Here is a 19,473-nt window from a genome sequence, read left to right as displayed (position 1 = left end):
ACATCAAACCAGAACAATGAGCCTGCCTGATAACTTTTATATAAGGCGTGTGGAAGAAAGGGACTTCGAACAGGTCACGGAGACGCTGAAAGTACTGACCACCGTAGGCACCATTGCACGCGCATCCTTCAGCAAGCTCTTAAAGTATTGGAATGAAGCCACAGTATGGGATGAAAACAACGATAAACAGATCATGCAGTACAACCCCATAGTGATCGTGGACAGGCGCACCGAGAGCATCGCCGCCACGGGGAACATCCTCATCGAAAGAAAGATTATTCATGAATTAGGGTTATGTGGCCACATCGAGGACATCGCGGTAAACTCAAAATATCAAGGCCAAGGTTTGGGCAAGCTTTTGATCGATCAATTGGTGGCCATCGGGTTCGGCTACGGCTGCTACAAGATTATCCTAGACTGCGACGAGAAAAATGTCAAGTTCTACAAGAAATGTGGGTTTGGAAACGCGGGCGTGGAAATGCAAATTAGAAAGTAGTATTGCTGTATAGTACATAGAGGTCGAAAGTATATATATATTCTCTATCTTATATGGTATCTAAAGCCTCTAGAGATATTATGGAGTTGCCCCTAATGACGGTTTGCAAGCCCAGCGGATGGTTACTTGCAGGATCTTTACCATTTATCTCCATTGCGTCATCAAGAACGACATTTAGGAAAATATCGTAGCCTCTCAAAACTCCAGCTATTTTCCTGGACCCGTTTATATTCAGCAATATCTTCTTGTCCATGTATTTCTTCAGTTCAGGGGTGGAGACCATCGTATCTATAAGTGCGTGTGTGTCTATGCAACATTCACTGTGCTACATGTTCTGAACTCATTATGCTTTCTCGCAGTTGCACTGTTCATCTTGAGCTTTTATTTTTCACACTTTCTCTTCCAAGCGCGAGGCGATGAAGAAAGCCGGAGATTGTTGTAGATAGAAGCAAATTGAAAAACAAATGAATTCCCAAAAACAACGTTAACAGTATACTATCCGCATCCTTTCGTAGACCTCAGGGCGCGGGCTCTCTTGCATACCTTCATTAAAGTACAACATAAATTGATTTTGACTGATCACGTGATCTCGTTTTTAGTGATAAAGGGAAGCACACTCTATCATCTCGAACGGCTGACTCCTCATTGGCGAGAACTCTCCGCGGAGCAGGTATAAGCAAACTTTAGTGTAATATAATAACAATAAACACAAGTCAATGATTGCTCCCTCGTCTTTTGCCCACTCTGCCTACCCGAACTTTACAGGCTTATCTCTAATCAGCGTCCAGGAAATATATCAGCATTCACAATGTTAAGAATCAGATCACTTCTAAATAGTAGACGTGCCTTTTCATCCACCGTTCGGGCACTAACCATAAATAAGTCACATGATGTAGTCATCATCGGTGGTGGGCCTGCTGGTTACGTAGCAGCCATCAAAGCTGCTCAATTGGGGTTCAACACCGCATGTGTGGAGAAAAGAGGTAAATTGGGTGGTACCTGTCTTAACGTTGGATGTATTCCCTCCAAAGCCCTATTAAATAACTCTCATTTGTACCACCAAATGCACACAGAAGCGCAAAAAAGAGGTATTGATATCACCGGTGATGTCAAGATCAACGTAGCCAGCTTCCAAAAGGCCAAAGATGATGCCGTTAAGCAGTTAACTGGAGGTATCGAGCTTTTGTTCAAGAAGAATAAGGTCACTTACTATAAAGGTAATGGCTCATTTGAAGATGAAACCAAGATCAAAGTGACACCCATCGAAGGACTAGAAGGCACTGTTAAGGAAGATCACATACTAGATGTTAAAAATATCATAATCGCTACAGGCTCTGAAGTCACGCCATTCCCAGGCATTGAAATAGACGAAGAGAAGATTGTCTCTTCAACAGGGGCCCTTTCACTGAAGGAAATCCCCAAAAGATTAACCATCATCGGTGGTGGTATTATCGGACTGGAAATGGGGTCGGTTTACTCCAGATTAGGCTCTAAAGTCACTGTAGTGGAATTTCAGCCTCAAATCGGTGCCTCTATGGATGGTGAAGTCGCCAAGGCCACTCAAAAGTTCTTGAAAAAGCAGGGTTTGGACTTCAAGCTAAGCACCAAGGTCATCTCCGCCAAGAGAAACGACGACAAGAACGTCGTTGAGATCGTTGTAGAAGATACTAAGACAAACAAACAAGAGAATCTGGAAGCCGAGGTCCTGTTAGTTGCTGTTGGTAGAAGACCTTACATAGCCGGTTTAGATGCTGAAAAGATTGGTCTAGAAGTAGACAAGAGAGGCCGTTTAGTTATTGACGACCAATTCAGTTCTAAGTTCCCACACATTAAGGTCGTGGGAGACGTAACATTCGGCCCAATGTTGGCTCACAAAGCTGAAGAAGAAGGCATTGCGGCAGTGGAGATCTTGAAGACTGGTCACGGCCATGTTAACTATAATAACATCCCCTCAGTGATGTATTCTCACCCAGAAGTAGCATGGGTTGGTAAAACCGAAGAACAATTGAAGGAGGCCGGTATTGAATATAAAATAGGTAAGTTCCCCTTTGCTGCCAATTCGAGAGCTAAGACAAATCAAGATACCGAAGGTTTTGTGAAGATTTTGATTGACGCCAAGACCGAGCGTATTTTAGGGGCCCACATAGTTGGTCCAAATGCTGGTGAGATGATTGCTGAAGCCGGTCTAGCCCTGGAATACGGTGCTTCCGCTGAAGATGTCGCTAGAGTCTGTCATGCTCATCCTACTTTGTCCGAGGCATTCAAGGAAGCTAATATGGCCGCCTATGATAAAGCTATTCATTGTTGAAATCAAAAAATAAAAATACAGTATAGTATATATATATATATGGCCTAACGCGTGATAATAAGTAAGTAAGATCACAGAAAGAATGAATACATACAATAAGCCGTGACGTCCATCGATAAGGAAAGAATGCTAGAAAAAAAAAATAGAATGGGGCGAGCTGGGAATTGAACCCAGGGCCTCTCGCATGCTTGTTCTCCAGTTTGGACAGGAGAAAGCCCAAAGCGAGAATCATACCACTAGACCACACGCCCAGTTAATTCTTGCACTGTGAATTTATGGCAGCATGGTATGACAGCATAATAAAGATAATTAAATTTCTTCCCCTTGGAGTTTTTGCAGTTTCTTTATCATCGTTGATTTTGATGCCCACAAATTATTACCAAAACAATCGAAACGCCAGAGTGAGGTACTGACATAATTGATGAAGATCATTATTCATCCTGTTAGAGAGTTATTACATTCAGTGTAAGAGATGACGTTAATTATGGAACCGGCAGGAGATTCAATTGTCACCGAATTTAGTGGAAGCTGACCTCAATTATATGATTTATGCTGCTGGCAAAATTAGCCGCAGGAACTAGCCGCCTATAGGTCACAGAGGACTCTGCAGTATGTCGTTTAAACCGACAAAAAGGAGGTAATTTCTCATTCGGTGGGACGGTAATACGGACTAAAGAACCTGCCTTCGTTCTACTGCTCGAGTGTCACTCCACCACTCAATTCGGAAGCGAGCGATTGCAGGTCAAGAGGCCAGATTCAAAAACGCAACCGCTGCCTCTTCCCGTCTGCTTTCATTCCTCCCACCTCAAAGAACGTAGCACCCATGGGCGTCGAAAAATTTCCAATCTTGACCAATTAATCCCCAAAATTCTCTGCGTGTACATGGTCGGCTTAGTCCAGTACATGAGATCAATGAATGAAAGTGTCCTAAATGTTTTAACCGGAACCAATCAGACCGAGAAGACTAGAAGAGACCACAATTATTGGTTTGTATATTTTGCATAATGTTGGCTTGCCTAATCCCGTATTGGGCACGATCGTTTCGAGACAAGGTGCTTTCCAGTATTGTACCCATCTGGGTCTATGAACAATCACGTAGACGGTGTAAAAATTTGCCAACATCTACCGGTACGACTGCGACTACTGAATTTTTCACTGTTTCTAATTTGGGAAAAAGTCCGATTTTCCTCCTAGCAACCGTTTATTGCCAAGGGTTAGATGACCTTTGAACGAGGGTCCAACCAAATTTTGTTTTGGCTTTATTTCTTGGCCAAAAACTGCAGCTGCAGCTCTAAAGGCACCTCCCCTGCAAGGAACATTCTTGTGCTCTGGACACACGAGGGGACATGTGCAACACAAAGCATAGCTTGTCTCGTATACGCAATTCGGGAAAGACATTATTGTTCAACAAATCCTTCTCCCTTGAACTAATGACTGTGGGATGAGAGAGGTGAAATGTGAGAGATACGAGTGCGAGATGGACGCTCAGTAATGACCCTTTGTGCAGGTGCGGTTGGTCAGGCAGGGATTTTATATAAATAGAGCAGCTGTGATGAGATATATTTGAGAGTATGCCTTCATTCTTCTCTTTCCAGTTAGCTTCACATCACCACTAAAGCAATCACTCAAAAAAAACAAATACAATGGTCAAATTAATCTCAATCGCTGCTGGTGTCGCTGCTCTTGCTGCTGGTGCCTCCGCTACCACCACCCTAGCTCAATCTGACGAGCAAGTCAACTTGGTTGAATTGGGTGTCTACGTCTCTGACATCAGAGCTCATTTGGCCGAATATTACTCTTTCCAAGCCGTTCACCCAACTGAAACATACCCAGTTGAAATTGCTGAAGCTGTCTTCAACTACGGTGATTTCACCACCATGTTGACCGGTATTGCTCCAGACCAAGTGACCAGAATGATCACTGGTGTCCCATGGTACTCCAGCAGATTGAGACCAGCCATTTCTAGCGCTCTATCCGCAGACGGTATCTACACTATCGCAAACTAGAGATGCTTTTGCGAATGAAATCCTGGAGATTTTGGGAAGTTATGAAATTTAAATAAAAAAAAAAGGTGATTTTGAAGGTATGAGTAATCAAGATATATGTATACGTAAATTAATATTATAATCCTTCTCAATCAATTGCGCACCATTTTGATAAAATGAGCAGTGCAAACGTTTATCCTTTGCTGTTTTATCCGTTTCTGAGGTTTATATATAGCAAATATGAGCCCATTGAACTGATTGTAAAATGCCGAGATTACTACTTTACTGAAGGTATACGCAGCCGGCATGTATTTGTACAGCATAAGAAATATCAGCCTCTATTTTCAATTAAACGATTCTTGAAGAATAAATAGGCAAGTGATAGAAGCTTTCAAAACGCCATCATCTTACTAGTGAAACTCTATCATCCCTAGCGTTTGACGACAGGTCTACTTAGATATCTGTCCTCTTAACAACGTGATATAGGGTCACCGTTTAGTAAATCGACATCCAAAGCATAGCTTTTATTTAGACGTCATCTTTAACCGCCCTCCAAGCTATCTGCACGTTTATGTATTTTCCTGCGATGAGCAGGCTGAAGGCATGCGCGTATTTTCCTACGTCTGGAAGTCCGCAGCGCATCGAGAAAATTCAGGTCCCTGTTTCGCGGAGCTAAAGTAAACCTGAGTTCTGGTGACAGTTCATATACAGTGGCCTTCCATTAACAGCACAATACCGGGAGTCTATAGCGGAAAGAGCCGAAGTAACAAGAACCTAGTTCTAACGTACAGCATAATTTTTGGAGCTTTTGAAAAATTATTCTTTAGTGCCGCGATTAGCTTTTCTTGATGAAATGTTTCTCAAGATCGTCATTTATCGGGTTATAGAGCCACTTTCGTGCGTTTTTCCTATCGACAGCCTGTCATAGGAGAAGGAAAAAAAGTGTCCAAGCGTGGGATGCTCTCCTTATGCCAGTGACGGGCAAAACTATATACGATTCAATCGCTAGCACAGTTTTCCTACGCAATTTTTTGAGGTCTCAAGAATCGGCGGATTGACGACGTATGAATTCCCAGTTTAAAACTCAAAATTGTGCTGGCACTCCGGTGCGTAATACGTACCACCTACGGCGATTTTCGCGTCGCTGCAAACAATTGGAGTCACGTGGCAAATGCCGATGCAGAAGGTCGAGCAAGTGTTCCTATTAAACAAATAAATATAGTGTTCTGCTTTTTTATTCTATGTATACGTAGGTGTTTTATTAAATGTGTGTATATGTAAGTGGAAAAAAACGAGCGGAAAGAGGAGGAGGAGGAAGAGGAAGAGGAGAAGAAGCGAGTACTTTTTTGTTTTTTATTTTTTTTCGATCTATAAATTCAAATTCAGCCAATCTAGGCTCAGATTGCCGTTTGGAGTGGTATTGGCGTTCGAGCTCGGGGTTGTGTCCGCAGCATGATGGTCTATGGTGGAGTCCAGGGGTTTCCAGAACGCCTCGCTGTTAAGAGCGGAGGTCGAGGTGTTGTGGAGATTCATGTTCATGGTCATATTCATGTCCGGCTGGAAGTTAGAGAAGGTCTCGACCTCGATGGGCGCGGAGCTCGAGAGATGGCGGTGGTTGCTGGAACGGAGATGGTGCGGGATGGAGGGGGAGGCCACCTTCGGAATGGGTATGTCCTGGGACTTCAGCGGGGCGACGATGTTCAGCGAGTTCTTCCTCTTGGAGGCGGCCACGCTTGCAGCGTAGTTTTTCTTTTTCGTTGCAGCTCCTGCATTGGAGGACGAAGATGGAGGGGGCGTTATGTTGTTGCTGTTTATCTTGGCGGAGGACCTCTGTCTCTTCTTGATGATGTCAGTTTTCAGCGACAGCGGTCTCGTGACACCGTGGAGCTTGAGGAACAGGCCACAGGCGTTGCACAGGGGCAGGCCCTTGGGGTCCTTCCTCCACAGCGGGGTGGTCGAGGTGGTGCAGTTGGAGCACTTTATATCAGAGTTGGACAGGGCGTTGGACGAAGGCGGGGTGGCGGAGGATTGCAGCGAGGTGGAGGACTTGATCTTTTTCAAGGCGGGTTTTTTCTTCCTGATGGAGGAGTTTCTTCGCGAGCTGGGCTTCACTATGGATGGGGACGGGTTTCTTCTCAGTAAAGGGCTGTTGGCGACGTTGCTATTGCCATTGTTGTTGTTGCTGATGCTGCTGCTATTATTGATGCTGTTATTATGACTACTATTATGACTATGAGTATTATTAATGCTATTATTATTTAAGAACGGTAAGTTATTGGTGAAAATAAAGTGGTCATCGAAGGAGGACGAGCAGGAGGTGTCCAAAAAATTGGGGAAGGCGGAAGCATTATGTGAGGGGTGCTGGGAGGCGCTGTCCATGTCGTTGAGCAGGTCGGAGTGGACGATGGAGTGGGTCTCCACGTCATCATCATCGTCGTCGTCGTCGTCAAACACGTTTTCAAAAACAGAAGAACCGTTGAGGTTCATGTCCGAAAGGAAAAACTGCTGGTTATCTGTGTCAGTATCGTCAAGGTCATTGTTGCCGTTGCCAGCGGCGTTTACGCCGCTGGCAAAGGGCGAGGCGGAGAAGTCCATAATAGAGTTGGAATGTTGCATTATGCGCTTAATTCGATGGAAAGACGTGTGGTTGTGCAAACGCCAAGAGAGATTCAAAATACGGTCTGAATCGGGCAATATCTTCTGGGCGCTCGAGTACAAGTCCCAGATGTCGTTGTTTAGATTGAAGGCCGGGTCGAGATTCGGGGCTCTGTTCGTGCTCATAGCTCTATCTATCCACTGCCGTGCACCGTGTAGAATATATATGTATATATATATATGTGCACAGGCGATGAACAGAACAAAACAGGGGAAGGCCGGAAAAGCGAAGGAAAGAAAACGTGCATGTTAATACCGGGGCCGGGAGTGGCACATGCCTATATATATGTGGCTGGACGGGACACCGCAACTGCGAGTTGCGGTTTGCCGTTATTGCGTCTGTCCGTTGTGGTGGCTGTTAGTACCAGCAGCAGTAGCAGCATTGCGCCGGCTAGTTGCCGAGCTGTTGCACAGCGTTCTGGTATGTGTCGGCCTGTGTGGTCGAACGCAATTGCAGTTATCTTATCTTATCTTATCTAGCTCTCTTATCAGCCCTTGTTTCTGCTTTGTTGACGTTGGGCATTGGGTGTGAGAACGCCTGTTATCGGGCAGACCAATCAGCTACGCGCCCACACACCCGATTGCATGTGCGGCCGGGTCACGCCGCGTCTTTGCTGCTGCTTTTTGCATGGGGAAAGCGGAACTGTGGTGAGAGGCAGGGTAAGGCGGCCGGCGGTCCCTTTTCCAGTTTTCGTATGCCTAAAGAACATTGGAAGGGGAGAAGGGTCTTCGGCGGCTAAAAACCGGAAAGCGGGACCGGTCAAGCCGGGTTACGTTTACCCGGCTGCTCGCGATGGCAAACGAAAAAAAAAAAAGGAATAAAATTTTTCTTTTTCAGTCATGTTGTTCTTCTCTACGTGCAAAATGCTTGAAAAATTAATTGAACGCATTGCTGTAATCTCGAACGTACGTAATGGTCGTGGTACGTACATGCGTTAAACTTTTGAATATATATATATATATACATATATATATATATACATTTACGTAGGCATACGTTAAAGGATCTCTACCTCCCCCTTCTCTTCTGCACTAAAGATGTCCGACTTCCAACTAGAAATCCTGAAGAAGCTAGACGAATTGGACGAGATCAAGTCCACACTGGCCATTTTCCCTCAGCACGGTTCTCAAGACGTTCTTTCTGCTTTGAACTCGCTGAAGGCGCATAACAAGCTGGAATTTTCCAAGGTCGACACCGTCACGTATGATTTGACCAAAGAAGGTGCTCAGATTTTGAATGAAGGTTCCTACGAAATTAAACTGGTCAAACTGATCCAGGAGTTGGGCCGTCTGCAACTCAAAGACGTCATGTCCAAGTTGGGCGCTCAAGTCGGCAAAGTTGGGCAGGCAAGAGCTTTCAAGAACGGGTGGATTGCCAAGAATGAGTCCAACGAGCTCGAACTGTCCGCCAAATTGCAAGCCGCCGATTTGAATGACCTTCCCGATGAAACGCAATCCGTTCTGGCGCAGATCAAGGAAAACTCGTGTCTGGACACCATCGACTCCAAGATTTTGAACGACCTGAAGAAAAGAAAACTGATTGCCCAAGGTAAGATCACGGATTTCCACGTTACCAAGGGTTCAGAGTTTTCCACCGACCTCACCAAGTTGGAAACCGACCTGACCTCCGACATGGTCTCCACCAATGCATACAAAGACTTGAAATTCAAGCCCTACAACTTCAACTCTCAAGGTGTGCAAGTATCCTCTGGCGCTCTCCACCCTTTGAACAAAGTCAGGGAGGAATTCAGACAGATCTTCTTCTCCATGGGGTTCACAGAAATGCCCTCCAACCAGTACGTCGAGACCGGATTCTGGAACTTCGACGCGCTTTACGTCCCACAACAGCACCCTGCTCGTGACCTGCAAGACACTTTCTACATCAAGGACCCGCTCACCGCCGACTTGCCCGACGACAAAACCTACCTGGACAACATCAAAGCCGTGCACGAGCAGGGGAAGTTCGGCTCCATCGGCTACCGCTACAACTGGAAGCCCGAAGAGTGCCAAAAATTGGTCCTGAGAACCCACTCCACAGCTATCTCCGCCAGAATGCTGCACGACCTTGCCAAGGACCCAAAGCCCACCAGATTGTTTTCCATCGACCGTGTCTTCCGTAACGAGGCCGTCGACGCCACGCATTTGGCTGAATTCCACCAAGTGGAAGGTGTCCTTGCCGACTACAACATCACTCTGGGCGACCTGATCAAGTTCATGGAAGAGTTCTTCGAAAGAATGGGTGTCACGGGTTTGAGATTCAAGCCCACCTACAACCCTTACACCGAGCCCTCGATGGAAATCTTCTCATGGCACGAAGGTTTGCAGAAATGGGTCGAGATCGGTAACTCCGGTATGTTCAGACCGGAAATGCTCGAGTCCATGGGCTTGCCCAAGGGCCTAAGAGTACTTGGTTGGGGGTTGTCCTTGGAAAGACCCACCATGATCAAATACAAAGTCCAAAACATCAGAGAACTGTTAGGCCATAAAGTCTCATTGGACTTCATCGAAACTAACCCCGCCGCTAGATTGGATGAAGACTTGTACGAATGAACGCGCCCTCCTCCGCCTTGTTTTTTTTATATCATTTGCCCCAGTCTTTGTAGCAGTTATGTATGCACACAAACTATACACGTATATGTTAATATAGATTCTGACTTACTTTCTATCGGTTATGTCCATATGAAGTCGTTGAGACCGGAAGCGACTCGTGCTCACCGGGTTCCCAAACTCATCAATGGGTTCCAACTCGCCTTCCGAATGCGTGTCCAGAGATGATGACTGCCACTTCAGCGCCGCAGTCTCCTTTAATCGTCGATACTCGATTGCAACCGCCTCCTGTAGCCGGTCTGGATGCAGTACCACTTCGTCTGCATCGTCCGCGTAACTTTCCGGAAACTCACGCTCAACGACATCCACCATGATTTTGTCATCGGTTTCCTCTTTTGCCTCCGCTGCGTGGGGCGGGTTCTTCAGTTGGAAGTCTCGAATCTCTTCACGCAGCAATTCCACCTGCCTATTGTACTCTTTGAAATCCTCGAGTTTCTCCACTATGGTCCCCGGATCCTCCTCCAAGTCGTCGTCATACAACCCTAAGGAATACGCCTTGACCATGTCATCCATGTCTCCACCCAGAGCGTGGTAGTCAACATTTGTAACCTTGATGGGCTTGCCCTCTATGGTTGCACCCGTCTGCGCCATCGACCTAGACACCTCTTGGATCTTTGAAGGAAATTTTTCTTCATCTGCACTACTTTCATTTCGGTTGGCCCCAGGTTTCTTGTCGTCGTCAATATCATCATCATCACCATCATCACTTACATCCTCAAACATTTTGGGGTCAAATTTTATTTTCTTCGATTTCGATGACTTTGGCTTTTGCAATGATTTCAAATTTTTTTTTTCCAACAAACTCTCAAACTTGTTATAATTGTCAGCTGCCGGTTTCCCTTCCACTATATTGCCAACGACCGGCTCCCTTTCTATAACATCACTCACAGCCGACTGCTCTTGCACTGTACCACCTTCAACCGAAGGTTTACTCCTTATGCGCCCGTGATTCAGCACTGCATCCTGCTTCCTGGAGGCTCTGTCCTTCTTGAATCTGGAAACCCGATCTTTCCTACCCGGCCTGCTCATTCCATCTTCCTGCTCCTGCTGACTCTCCACTTCGTCCTTATATCTATCGTGAATTTCATCAGCTTCTTGGACACCCAACATCTTGGCAAATAGATCACCATCGAACTCATCCGATGCCATTTCGTTAGCAGGCCCCATGATTTCCTGGTTGTTTATTACATCATACGTGGGGGTTGAGAACGACCGCATCTGTCTTTTATTCTCTTCCTTCAAGTTTTCCACTTCATGGATTTCCAAAGATGAGGCAAACCCAACTTGTTTCTTTTTGTGCTTTTTGGCCGGTTCCTCAATAGTGGAAGACTTCTTCAAAATAGGTTTCAAAGGCTCACTACCGTCAGCAGTTACCTGCTTGTGTCCCTGAGCTTGCTTTTGTTCGCGTAGCCGTTGAATTTGCTTTAAAAATGAAGATTGAGCTTCAAAACCAGGTATAATGGAATGACCTGCATATTCTTCGTCATCTTCAAACTCCTCGTACCCTTCATGCTCCTCACTGTTATAATCATAGACCTTGAAATTGGAGTTTTCGTACGCATCGTAATCGTAGTTTATCTCATCAATGCCAATAGAGCCGTCCTCCAATTCATCCTGTTTGTCCATCTGCTGGACCAGGTCAGCAAACGTGTACACGTTTTCTGTGTCAACTTTAGATGGCTCTACTACTCTTTTTACTTCAGTGCTCTTTTTAGAAAGCTTGCCCTTCAGATTTTCCTCAAAGGAATTTGATTTCTTCTCTTTTGTCGAATGCTCCTCCTTTTGAGAAACTACTCCTATTTCCTCTTCCTCTTTCGTACTTGGTTGCGGCGACTGTTTCGTTGTAGGAGTGACAGTGCTACTTATGACGTTCCCCTCTTCATCTAGTTCCTCTCTAATCTCCACAGAGGCGAGAAAATCTTCCTCGTTGTCCATCTCCTCCTGCCCATCTCCTGCTCCAGCGTCTATAGAATTTAGGTTATGCAAAGTCTTCTTGGCCTCTTCGATCTTTATATCGAACTGTTCAACAGCATCATCCATTAGTTTTAGTTTATCATCAACGAACGCAACGGCCTCCTCTTTACTTTTTTCCACGTAATATTCATAGCCTATACTCAAATATATCCTCCTCGCTGAAATTATAATATCACCAAACACCAAACCTGGACTCTCAGCTCCTTCATCGTCACTGTTGTTACCACTGTTAAAGCTTATCAGCCGGCCTCTTATACTGATATATTGCTTTCTTTGCTCCGCAAGAAAATCTCTCTTACCTCGCAAATTTTTCAGGGTATTTGCTACGCTACCAGCCAACACGTCCATAGCCGTTACAATTAAAGAATTTTTTTTTTTACCTGCTCACAACACCATACTAAAGACTAATTATCAAACTGCAGCACTGTCTTTTTTACTAATACCTTTGAAGCTGCTCATCGCCAATACTCTTGGAATAATTTTCAAAACACCCATACATGTAAGATACCCGGACTTCGCTTATACCTTCCCATTTTGAAACATTTTTCAACGGTACTAAATACTGCAGGAGAAAGCGAGGAGCCTGAAAACCACAGAAAATTTTTTCTCCGTCGGCCGCGGGTGGCAAAAGCACGACCCGACCACAAAATTATACTATTACATATCACATGGTATAGCATACATGCGATATACGCTAAAAGTCTGCTACACAAAGGCTAAAAAGTCTGCAAAAAAATAGCAAAAACAGTTCTGGTGGTCGTTGGACACTCGCAATATCATTATATCACGGTCGCGTTCCTTTGAGCTGCTATAATAAACTAAAACGCTATCTATTTTGACTCCTCTTTTTGCCACCCTCGCCCTCCTTCTGTCCATATTCTCATATTGTACGGCGACTGCGGACTTCAAAACAACACAAAAAAAGAAGAAACTCGTTTCGGGGTAACACTTCGGTCACGTGATTGTAGAGGATAGTGATTACAGCATTAGCAATAACGATAATCATGCCGACTCCTTCGAATGCCATAGAGATCAATGATGGATCACACAAATCTGGTAGAAGTACTAGGCGATCTGGCTCCAGGAGTGCGCACGATGATGGCTTGGATTCGCTTGGGAAGGGCGATTCGGGTGCTGGAGCTAGCGCTGGTAGCAGTAACAGTCGATTCAGACATCGAAAAATATCTGTGAAGCAGCACCTTAAGATATATTTGCCCAACGATTTAAAGCATTTGGATAAAGATGAATTGCAACAGAGAGAAGTCGTTGAGGTGGAAACTGGTGTAGAGAAAAATGAAGAAAAGGAAGTTCATTTGCATCGAATATTGCAAATGGGTTCTGGCCACACAAAGCAAAAGGATTATATTCCGACACCAGATGCTTCTATGACTTGGAGTGAATTTGATAAGTTTTATTCAGGCACGTTCCAGGAAACCACTAGCTATATCAAGTTTTCCGCCACTGTAGAGGATTGTTGTGGTAGCAACTATAATATGGATGAAAGAGACGAGGTCTTTTTGAATGAACAAGTCAACAAAGATTCGCCAGACATTTTAACTGAAGATGAATTTGAAATTCTTTGTTCTAGTTTCGAACATGCTATCCATGAACGCCAACCTTTCTTGAGCATGGATCCTGAGAGTATACTCTCGTTTGAAGAGCTGAAGCCCACATTAATCAAATCCGATATGGCTGATTTCAATCTGAGAAACCAGTTAAATCATGAGACAAACTCTCATAAAACTCACTTCATCACGCAATTCGACCCCATTTCACAAATGAACACAAGACCTTTAATTCAGCTAATTGAGAAGTTCGGCTCTGAAATTTACGATTATTGGAGAGAAAGAAAAATTGAAGTTAACGGGTACGAGATTTTCCCGCAGCTGAAATTTGAAAGGCCGGGTGAGAAAGAAGAAATCGATCCATATGTCTGTTTCAGAAGAAGAGAGGTGAGACATCCGAGGAAAACGAGACGTATTGATATTTTGAACAGCCAACGTTTAAGGGCTCTGCATCAGGAATTGAGGAACGCCAAGGACCTAGCTCTTCTAGTTGCCAAACGTGAAAATGTCTCCTTAAATTGGATCAATGATGAGTTGAAGGTCTTTGATCAAAGAATACAAGTCAAGAATTTGAAGAGATCCTTGAATATTAGTGGTGAGGACGATGATCTGGTTAACCACAAGAGGAAACGATCACTAATTGTCACTGTTGAACAGAGAGAGGCGGAGCTAAAGAAAGCAGAACTCAAAAGAGCAGCTGCAGCTGCCGCTGCAAAAGCCAAGAATAGCAAGAGGAATAATCAACTCGATGACAAATCTTCCAGGCTATCCAAGCAACAACAGCAGCTGCTATTACAACAAGAGCAAGAAGAGCAACAAAATGCCCTTAAATCTGACAATGGCAAACAACTCGCAGCCACATCTTCCTCTTCAGCATCGCAGCCCCTTACATCTCATGTTTACGTTAAACTACCATCTTCAAAGATCCCCGATATTGTATTGGAAGATGTGGATGCTCTGCTAAATAGCAAAGAGAAAAATGCGAGAAAGTTTGTACAAGAGAAGATGGAGAAGCGGAAAATCGAAGACGCAGATGTATTCTTCAATTTGACGGACGATCCCTTTAATCCGGTATTTGATATGTCATTACCCAAAGATTTCTCGACGAACAATATACCATTTTCGTCTATCGCATCATCTCATTTCCAAATTGATAGATCTTTTTATTCTCCACATCTACCAGAATATCTAAAAGGGACCTCTGATGATATCAAGATTTATGATTCGAATGGCCGTTCGAGGAAGAACGATAACGACAACCTGAATACTAAGAGAATCAAGAAAACAGAATTATATGACCCATTTCAAGAAAATTTGGAAATTCATTCGAGAGAATATCCAATTAAATTCAGGAAGAGGATCGGCCGGTTCAATATTCAATACATTGATCGCATGCCGAACTATACAACATCATCCGCTAAGCCAGCGTGTTCTCTAATGGATTTTGTGGACTTCGATTCAATTGAAAAGGAACAATATTCGAAAGAAGGTAGCAATGATAATGACTCGATAAATGTTTACGATTCCAAATACGACGAACTTGTGAGACTTCACGATAAGTGGAAGTATGATTCGCCACAGAATGAATACGGTATCAAGTTTTCGGATGAGCCAGCAAGACTAAATCAAATTTCAAACGACACTCAAGTTATAAGATTCGGTACTATGTTGGGTACAAAATCCTATGAACAATTAAGAGAAGCTACCATCAAATACCGTAGAGATTACATCACCAGGTTGAAACAAAAGCATATACAACATTTGCAGCAGCAGCAACAACGACAACAACAGCAGCAGCAGCAGCAACAGCAACAACAACAGCAAACACAACAGCAAACACAACAACCGAAGCAGAAGCAGCAAAGCAATCATTCAAATTCCTCCAACTCCCTGAAAAAATTGAACGACTCGTTGATTAACGCGGAAACTAAACAAAACTCTTCTATAACCCAAAAAAACTCTTCGTGAGTAAAGCTGCCTCATCACCCCATCGAAGACGCTCTGCCCGCACGAATATAAAGTGCAATTCATCACATCCTGATTTACGAATAAAAGCAGAAGCAGTACGATTCAAAATGACAATCAGTTAATTAACCACTGATAACGTGTATGAAAAAAAAAAATAGCCAGAAAAACAAAAAAAACTACACAAACTAAAACTTTCAAAAGAAAAATGCCGAGCATTATTCACGTTGTATTATTATTACCTTCACTAGACTACATTTCACCTTTTTTATTTTCCATTTTAACTCATTATTGTAACCTCTCGACTTTTCTCACAATTTCATCACAAGTGCTTGATGTATTTAAGTTAGATCCATACTCTTATATAGACAATTGCATAACTCATTAGGTACCTTAAATATGGTTTCTCATCACTACCGCTTTTACTACTCCTATATGGCGCGAATTTTCAGAAAAGCTTCAAATATCTGCCAAATAATAAGAAGAAGAAAAAAAAGAACCAAATTCCAATAATAAATCCTTTGCATTAACACCTCAGGGTAGAGCTCTACTAAAAAATATCCCTTACGTTTCCAAAATATTGGCCTAGATATTAGGCTAACCCTTCGCACTACAACTCTCATTTCGTTATGGGTATTAGGAGATTAATTGGTGGTATAACGCGACCTATATTCAATAAAGTCAACCCATCTAGTAAATACTCCAGAGTACGTGCTGGTAACGAAGACCGGGAAAAACCTTCGCTCAAGTATAACAGCAGTGATATTGTGGCAAAAAAACCTTACACATATAATACTTTCTCTATTCTTGGCATAATATGCATTTGTTCGATTTTACTAGTATCGTTATTTAAACGGTTTGGCGGCGCAGATGCTCCCCAGTGCAAGTCTATTTATATGTACCCATCCTACGCAAGGATAGATGGTTTTGACGAAAGATATACGCCATTGGCCCACAAGTATCACCTTTACTTGTACCGGGAACAAAGCGTAGATAAAGGACCACTAAACGGTGATGAACTACAACTCGATGGTATTCCTGTACTTTTCATACCTGGAAATGCAGGCTCTTACAGACAATCTAGATCAATCGCCTCCGCATGCTCTAATTTATATGTTGACCCTGATATCAGAGCAACTTTGAATAATAAAAATGTACAAAATTTGGACTTCTTTACAGCCGATTTCAATGAAGATTTTACTGCCTTCCATGGTGGAACGATGCTTGACCAGGCAGAATATTTGAATGATGCCATCGCGTATATTATGTCCCTCTATGAAAGAACTCCTGATTATCCACATCCGATCCCAGAATCCGTTATCATTGTAGGGCATTCTATGGGCGGTATCGTAGCCAGGGTCATGCTAACTTTAAGGAATCACGTCCCAGGAAGTATAAGCTCCATATTGACTTTATCTTCACCTCATGCTGCCTCGCCAGTGACTTTCGATGGTGATATTCTAAAGCTTTACAAAAAGACCAATGAATACTGGAGAGGTCAGTTATCGCACAATGACACATTTTTCTCAAATAATATTTCACTGGTTTCCATCACGGGCGGCATATTAGACACTACTTTACCTGCAGATTATGCATCTGTAGAGGATTTAATAAGCTTAGATAATGGGTTCACAAGCTTCACAACAACTATTCCAGAAGTTTGGACTCCAATTGATCATTTAGCCATTGTTTGGTGTAAGCAGCTGAGAGAAGTTATAGCGCGGTTTCTATTAGAATGCACAGATGCCTCCAAACCCGAAAAAGTCAAGACATTGGATGAAAGATTGCAAATTGCAAGAAAACTTCTCCTTTCGGGTTTTGAGGACTACGCATCAGCGCATAGTCAACTGAATTATCCTCAGGAGAACTTACAGGAATTCAGTGACAACTTCTTTTCGGATTATACAACCTTGGAGACGAACAATGTCTTGAATATTACAGTATCTAACCTTAGAAACTGGGAAAATAATTATACAAAAATAGATCTTCCAAGTAACATATCCTCCACGGAACACCTAAAATTCATGTTGTTGACTAGTTTGGATATCCCTATGGTATATTTTTGTAAGAAGTCTTCGAACCTGAGTTGCATAGCGGCCGATGATAGTATTTTAACAATACCCAGGTCTTCAAAAGGCATTCATTTTGCAGCTGATTCTTCCTTCGGAGAGAAAATAAATCCATTCAAAGCAATCAGTGTCGGCAAAAGCATATTACAAAAGTACGACTACCTGATGATAAGTAAACCTACTTATGACGACTTTTCTGAACAAGAAGCTCTCAAAAAAAATGAAGGTTTTCTTTTGGCCCACTTATCCGATGAGTCCAATTTTGAAGTGAGTAATATCACGCCTTCTCAAATTTTACTCTTTGGCGAAACATTGCGCTTAAGTGGCAAAGGCATTGAGCAAGTCATAAGTTTTAGTAACCTATGGGATTCTTTACTATCGTACAAATTAGAGACAAAAATTGAAGAAAACAATGAAAGCATTGCGGCTGATGAAGCGTTATTTCAGCCTTTCATAAGACAGTGGATTTACGAACCGTTCGAGACCAAATGGCACTTGGATATCCTGAATCAAGACATCGAGATAAATATGCACAACGTAGCACCATTTATTCCACTAAATGTAACCGAATCAAGGGCGCTTCAATTAAGCTTTTATATTCCGCCTGGAATGTATCTGGAAGCTAAGATGACCATTAATTGGTCTTTGACTTTGAAAATGCTTTTTATTAGATACAGATTAGCTCTTGCATCGTTTCCAATTGGATTCATTGCGCTCGTACTGGCATACCAGTTCTACTGGTACAACAATACGTCTGAATTCCCTCCTTTTGATGCCACCCTGGGTTATATTTTGAAAAAGCATGGAATACTCATGATTTTTACACTTTTTTTAGCTTCACCTGCAGTCAATAATAAGTTGGCCCAGCGAATACTTTATTTGTTAGATCCCATTGGTTTGAATTATCCATTTCTTTTATCCAAAAAACATATGCATACAAATTTTTATTATTTGGGGATTAGAGATTGGGTTATGTCGACTATTGGGGTATTGTTTGGCACTATGACGATTGGTTTGCTAGCTCTAGTTTCCATGATTCTCAAATTTCTGGGATCAATAATAAATCTTCTTCAACAAAAACTGCAAAATGGAAATGCTGAGGCCAAGGAAAGTGTTCACGTTGTTGAACCTAGGGTATATGGTAAGGGTAGATTAATGGCATCGGTTTTTTTATTGCTTTTGATATTTTTTTACATACCATACCAAATGGCTTTTATTATTACGCTGGTGATTCAAATAATTACCTGTATTAGAGTAACCCTATTACAAGCATCAAACAACGCGCAGAAAACTAACTTACTGAATTTTAATATGACGTTACTTATGCTCTTATTATTTGTGAGTGCAATCAACATTCCTATCATTATTGTTTTCTTGCATAATGTCGCCATCAAGTGGGAGACTTCATTCAAGTCGCATCACAACGTCCTAGCCGTCGCACCGATAATTTTTTTAGTTGGAAATAATTCTCTTCTCAAGATGCCAAAAAGCGCATCTATAAATTCGTTAGATGGTACGATCACTATTATCCTATTCGTTTACTTAACATTCTTCAGCTTTGTTTATGGAATAAGAAACTTATACTGGATACATCATTTAGTAAATATAATATGTGCCTGGCTACTATTTTTCGAAGCAATAAATTAGAATTATCAAAAAAGTGGGCTCTCGTTTTATAGTGCAATTGAAAAAGGACAACTGTTTTGTCATTTTGTGTAATACTGAGTAATACTAAACATAAATTTTGAGACTATAAAATGAAAACTAGTTTCTTTGTCCTATTTCATGAGCTATATATTATGTAAAGGAGTTTAAATATTATCAAAAGAACGGAAAAATGATATGAAAA

The 19,473-nt window shown here is 42.7% G+C and overlaps 9 protein-coding genes and 1 non-coding gene across 10 annotated transcripts; 6 read left to right on the top strand and 4 right to left on the bottom strand.

Moving 5' to 3' along the window:
- Nucleotides 1-16: 16 nt before the first annotated feature.
- On the top strand, nucleotides 17-496 carry GNA1 (glucosamine 6-phosphate N-acetyltransferase; the record flags this gene model as incomplete). The annotated part of the gene is made up of 1 exon (XM_056227661.1): nucleotides 17-496. One exon carries the CDS (start codon nucleotides 17-19, stop codon nucleotides 494-496), a length of 480 nt encoding a protein of 159 aa, XP_056087460.1.
- Nucleotides 497-545: 49 nt separating this feature from the next.
- SMX2 (mRNA splicing protein SMX2) lies at nucleotides 546-779 on the bottom strand (the record flags this gene model as incomplete). The annotated part of the gene is made up of 1 exon (XM_056227660.1): nucleotides 546-779. The coding sequence occupies one exon, from the start codon at nucleotides 777-779 to the stop codon at nucleotides 546-548; it is 234 nt and encodes a 77-aa protein (XP_056087459.1).
- A 525-nt stretch (nucleotides 780-1,304) lies between these two features.
- LPD1 (dihydrolipoyl dehydrogenase) lies at nucleotides 1,305-2,804 on the top strand (the record flags this gene model as incomplete). Its single annotated transcript, XM_056227658.1, has 1 exon — nucleotides 1,305-2,804. The coding sequence occupies one exon, from the start codon at nucleotides 1,305-1,307 to the stop codon at nucleotides 2,802-2,804; it is 1,500 nt and encodes a 499-aa protein (XP_056087458.1).
- Nucleotides 2,805-2,953: 149 nt separating this feature from the next.
- On the bottom strand, nucleotides 2,954-3,055 carry Skdi_6.trna1P. Its single transcript has 2 exons — nucleotides 3,020-3,055; nucleotides 2,954-2,989 (listed from the first exon to the last, which is right to left on the bottom strand). It is a non-coding gene; the product is annotated as a tRNA-Pro (tRNA).
- A 1,392-nt stretch (nucleotides 3,056-4,447) lies between these two features.
- Nucleotides 4,448-4,810, top strand: PAU5 (seripauperin PAU5; the record flags this gene model as incomplete). The annotated part of the gene is made up of 1 exon (XM_056227657.1): nucleotides 4,448-4,810. One exon carries the CDS (start codon nucleotides 4,448-4,450, stop codon nucleotides 4,808-4,810), a length of 363 nt encoding a protein of 120 aa, XP_056087457.1.
- Nucleotides 4,811-6,157: 1,347 nt separating this feature from the next.
- On the bottom strand, nucleotides 6,158-7,570 carry GAT1 (Gat1p; the record flags this gene model as incomplete). Its single annotated transcript, XM_056227656.1, has 1 exon — nucleotides 6,158-7,570. The coding sequence occupies one exon, from the start codon at nucleotides 7,568-7,570 to the stop codon at nucleotides 6,158-6,160; it is 1,413 nt and encodes a 470-aa protein (XP_056087456.1).
- Nucleotides 7,571-8,482: 912 nt separating this feature from the next.
- On the top strand, nucleotides 8,483-9,994 carry FRS2 (phenylalanine--tRNA ligase subunit alpha; the record flags this gene model as incomplete). The annotated part of the gene is made up of 1 exon (XM_056227655.1): nucleotides 8,483-9,994. The coding sequence occupies one exon, from the start codon at nucleotides 8,483-8,485 to the stop codon at nucleotides 9,992-9,994; it is 1,512 nt and encodes a 503-aa protein (XP_056087455.1).
- Nucleotides 9,995-10,099: 105 nt separating this feature from the next.
- On the bottom strand, nucleotides 10,100-12,373 carry BUD27 (prefoldin-like protein; the record flags this gene model as incomplete). Its single annotated transcript, XM_056227654.1, has 1 exon — nucleotides 10,100-12,373. One exon carries the CDS (start codon nucleotides 12,371-12,373, stop codon nucleotides 10,100-10,102), a length of 2,274 nt encoding a protein of 757 aa, XP_056087454.1.
- A 656-nt stretch (nucleotides 12,374-13,029) lies between these two features.
- Nucleotides 13,030-15,558, top strand: EPL1 (Epl1p; the record flags this gene model as incomplete). The annotated part of the gene is made up of 1 exon (XM_056227653.1): nucleotides 13,030-15,558. The coding sequence occupies one exon, from the start codon at nucleotides 13,030-13,032 to the stop codon at nucleotides 15,556-15,558; it is 2,529 nt and encodes an 842-aa protein (XP_056087453.1).
- Nucleotides 15,559-16,184: 626 nt separating this feature from the next.
- Nucleotides 16,185-19,271, top strand: BST1 (Bst1p; the record flags this gene model as incomplete). Its single annotated transcript, XM_056227652.1, has 1 exon — nucleotides 16,185-19,271. One exon carries the CDS (start codon nucleotides 16,185-16,187, stop codon nucleotides 19,269-19,271), a length of 3,087 nt encoding a protein of 1,028 aa, XP_056087452.1.
- Between the last annotated feature and the right edge of the window lie 202 nt (nucleotides 19,272-19,473).

Source organism: Saccharomyces kudriavzevii (genome assembly GCF_947243775.1).
Source record: "Saccharomyces kudriavzevii IFO 1802 strain IFO1802 genome assembly, chromosome: 6".
NCBI lineage: Eukaryota > Fungi > Ascomycota > Saccharomycetes > Saccharomycetales > Saccharomycetaceae > Saccharomyces > Saccharomyces kudriavzevii.
This window is presented reverse-complemented; position numbering and strand designations above follow the sequence as displayed.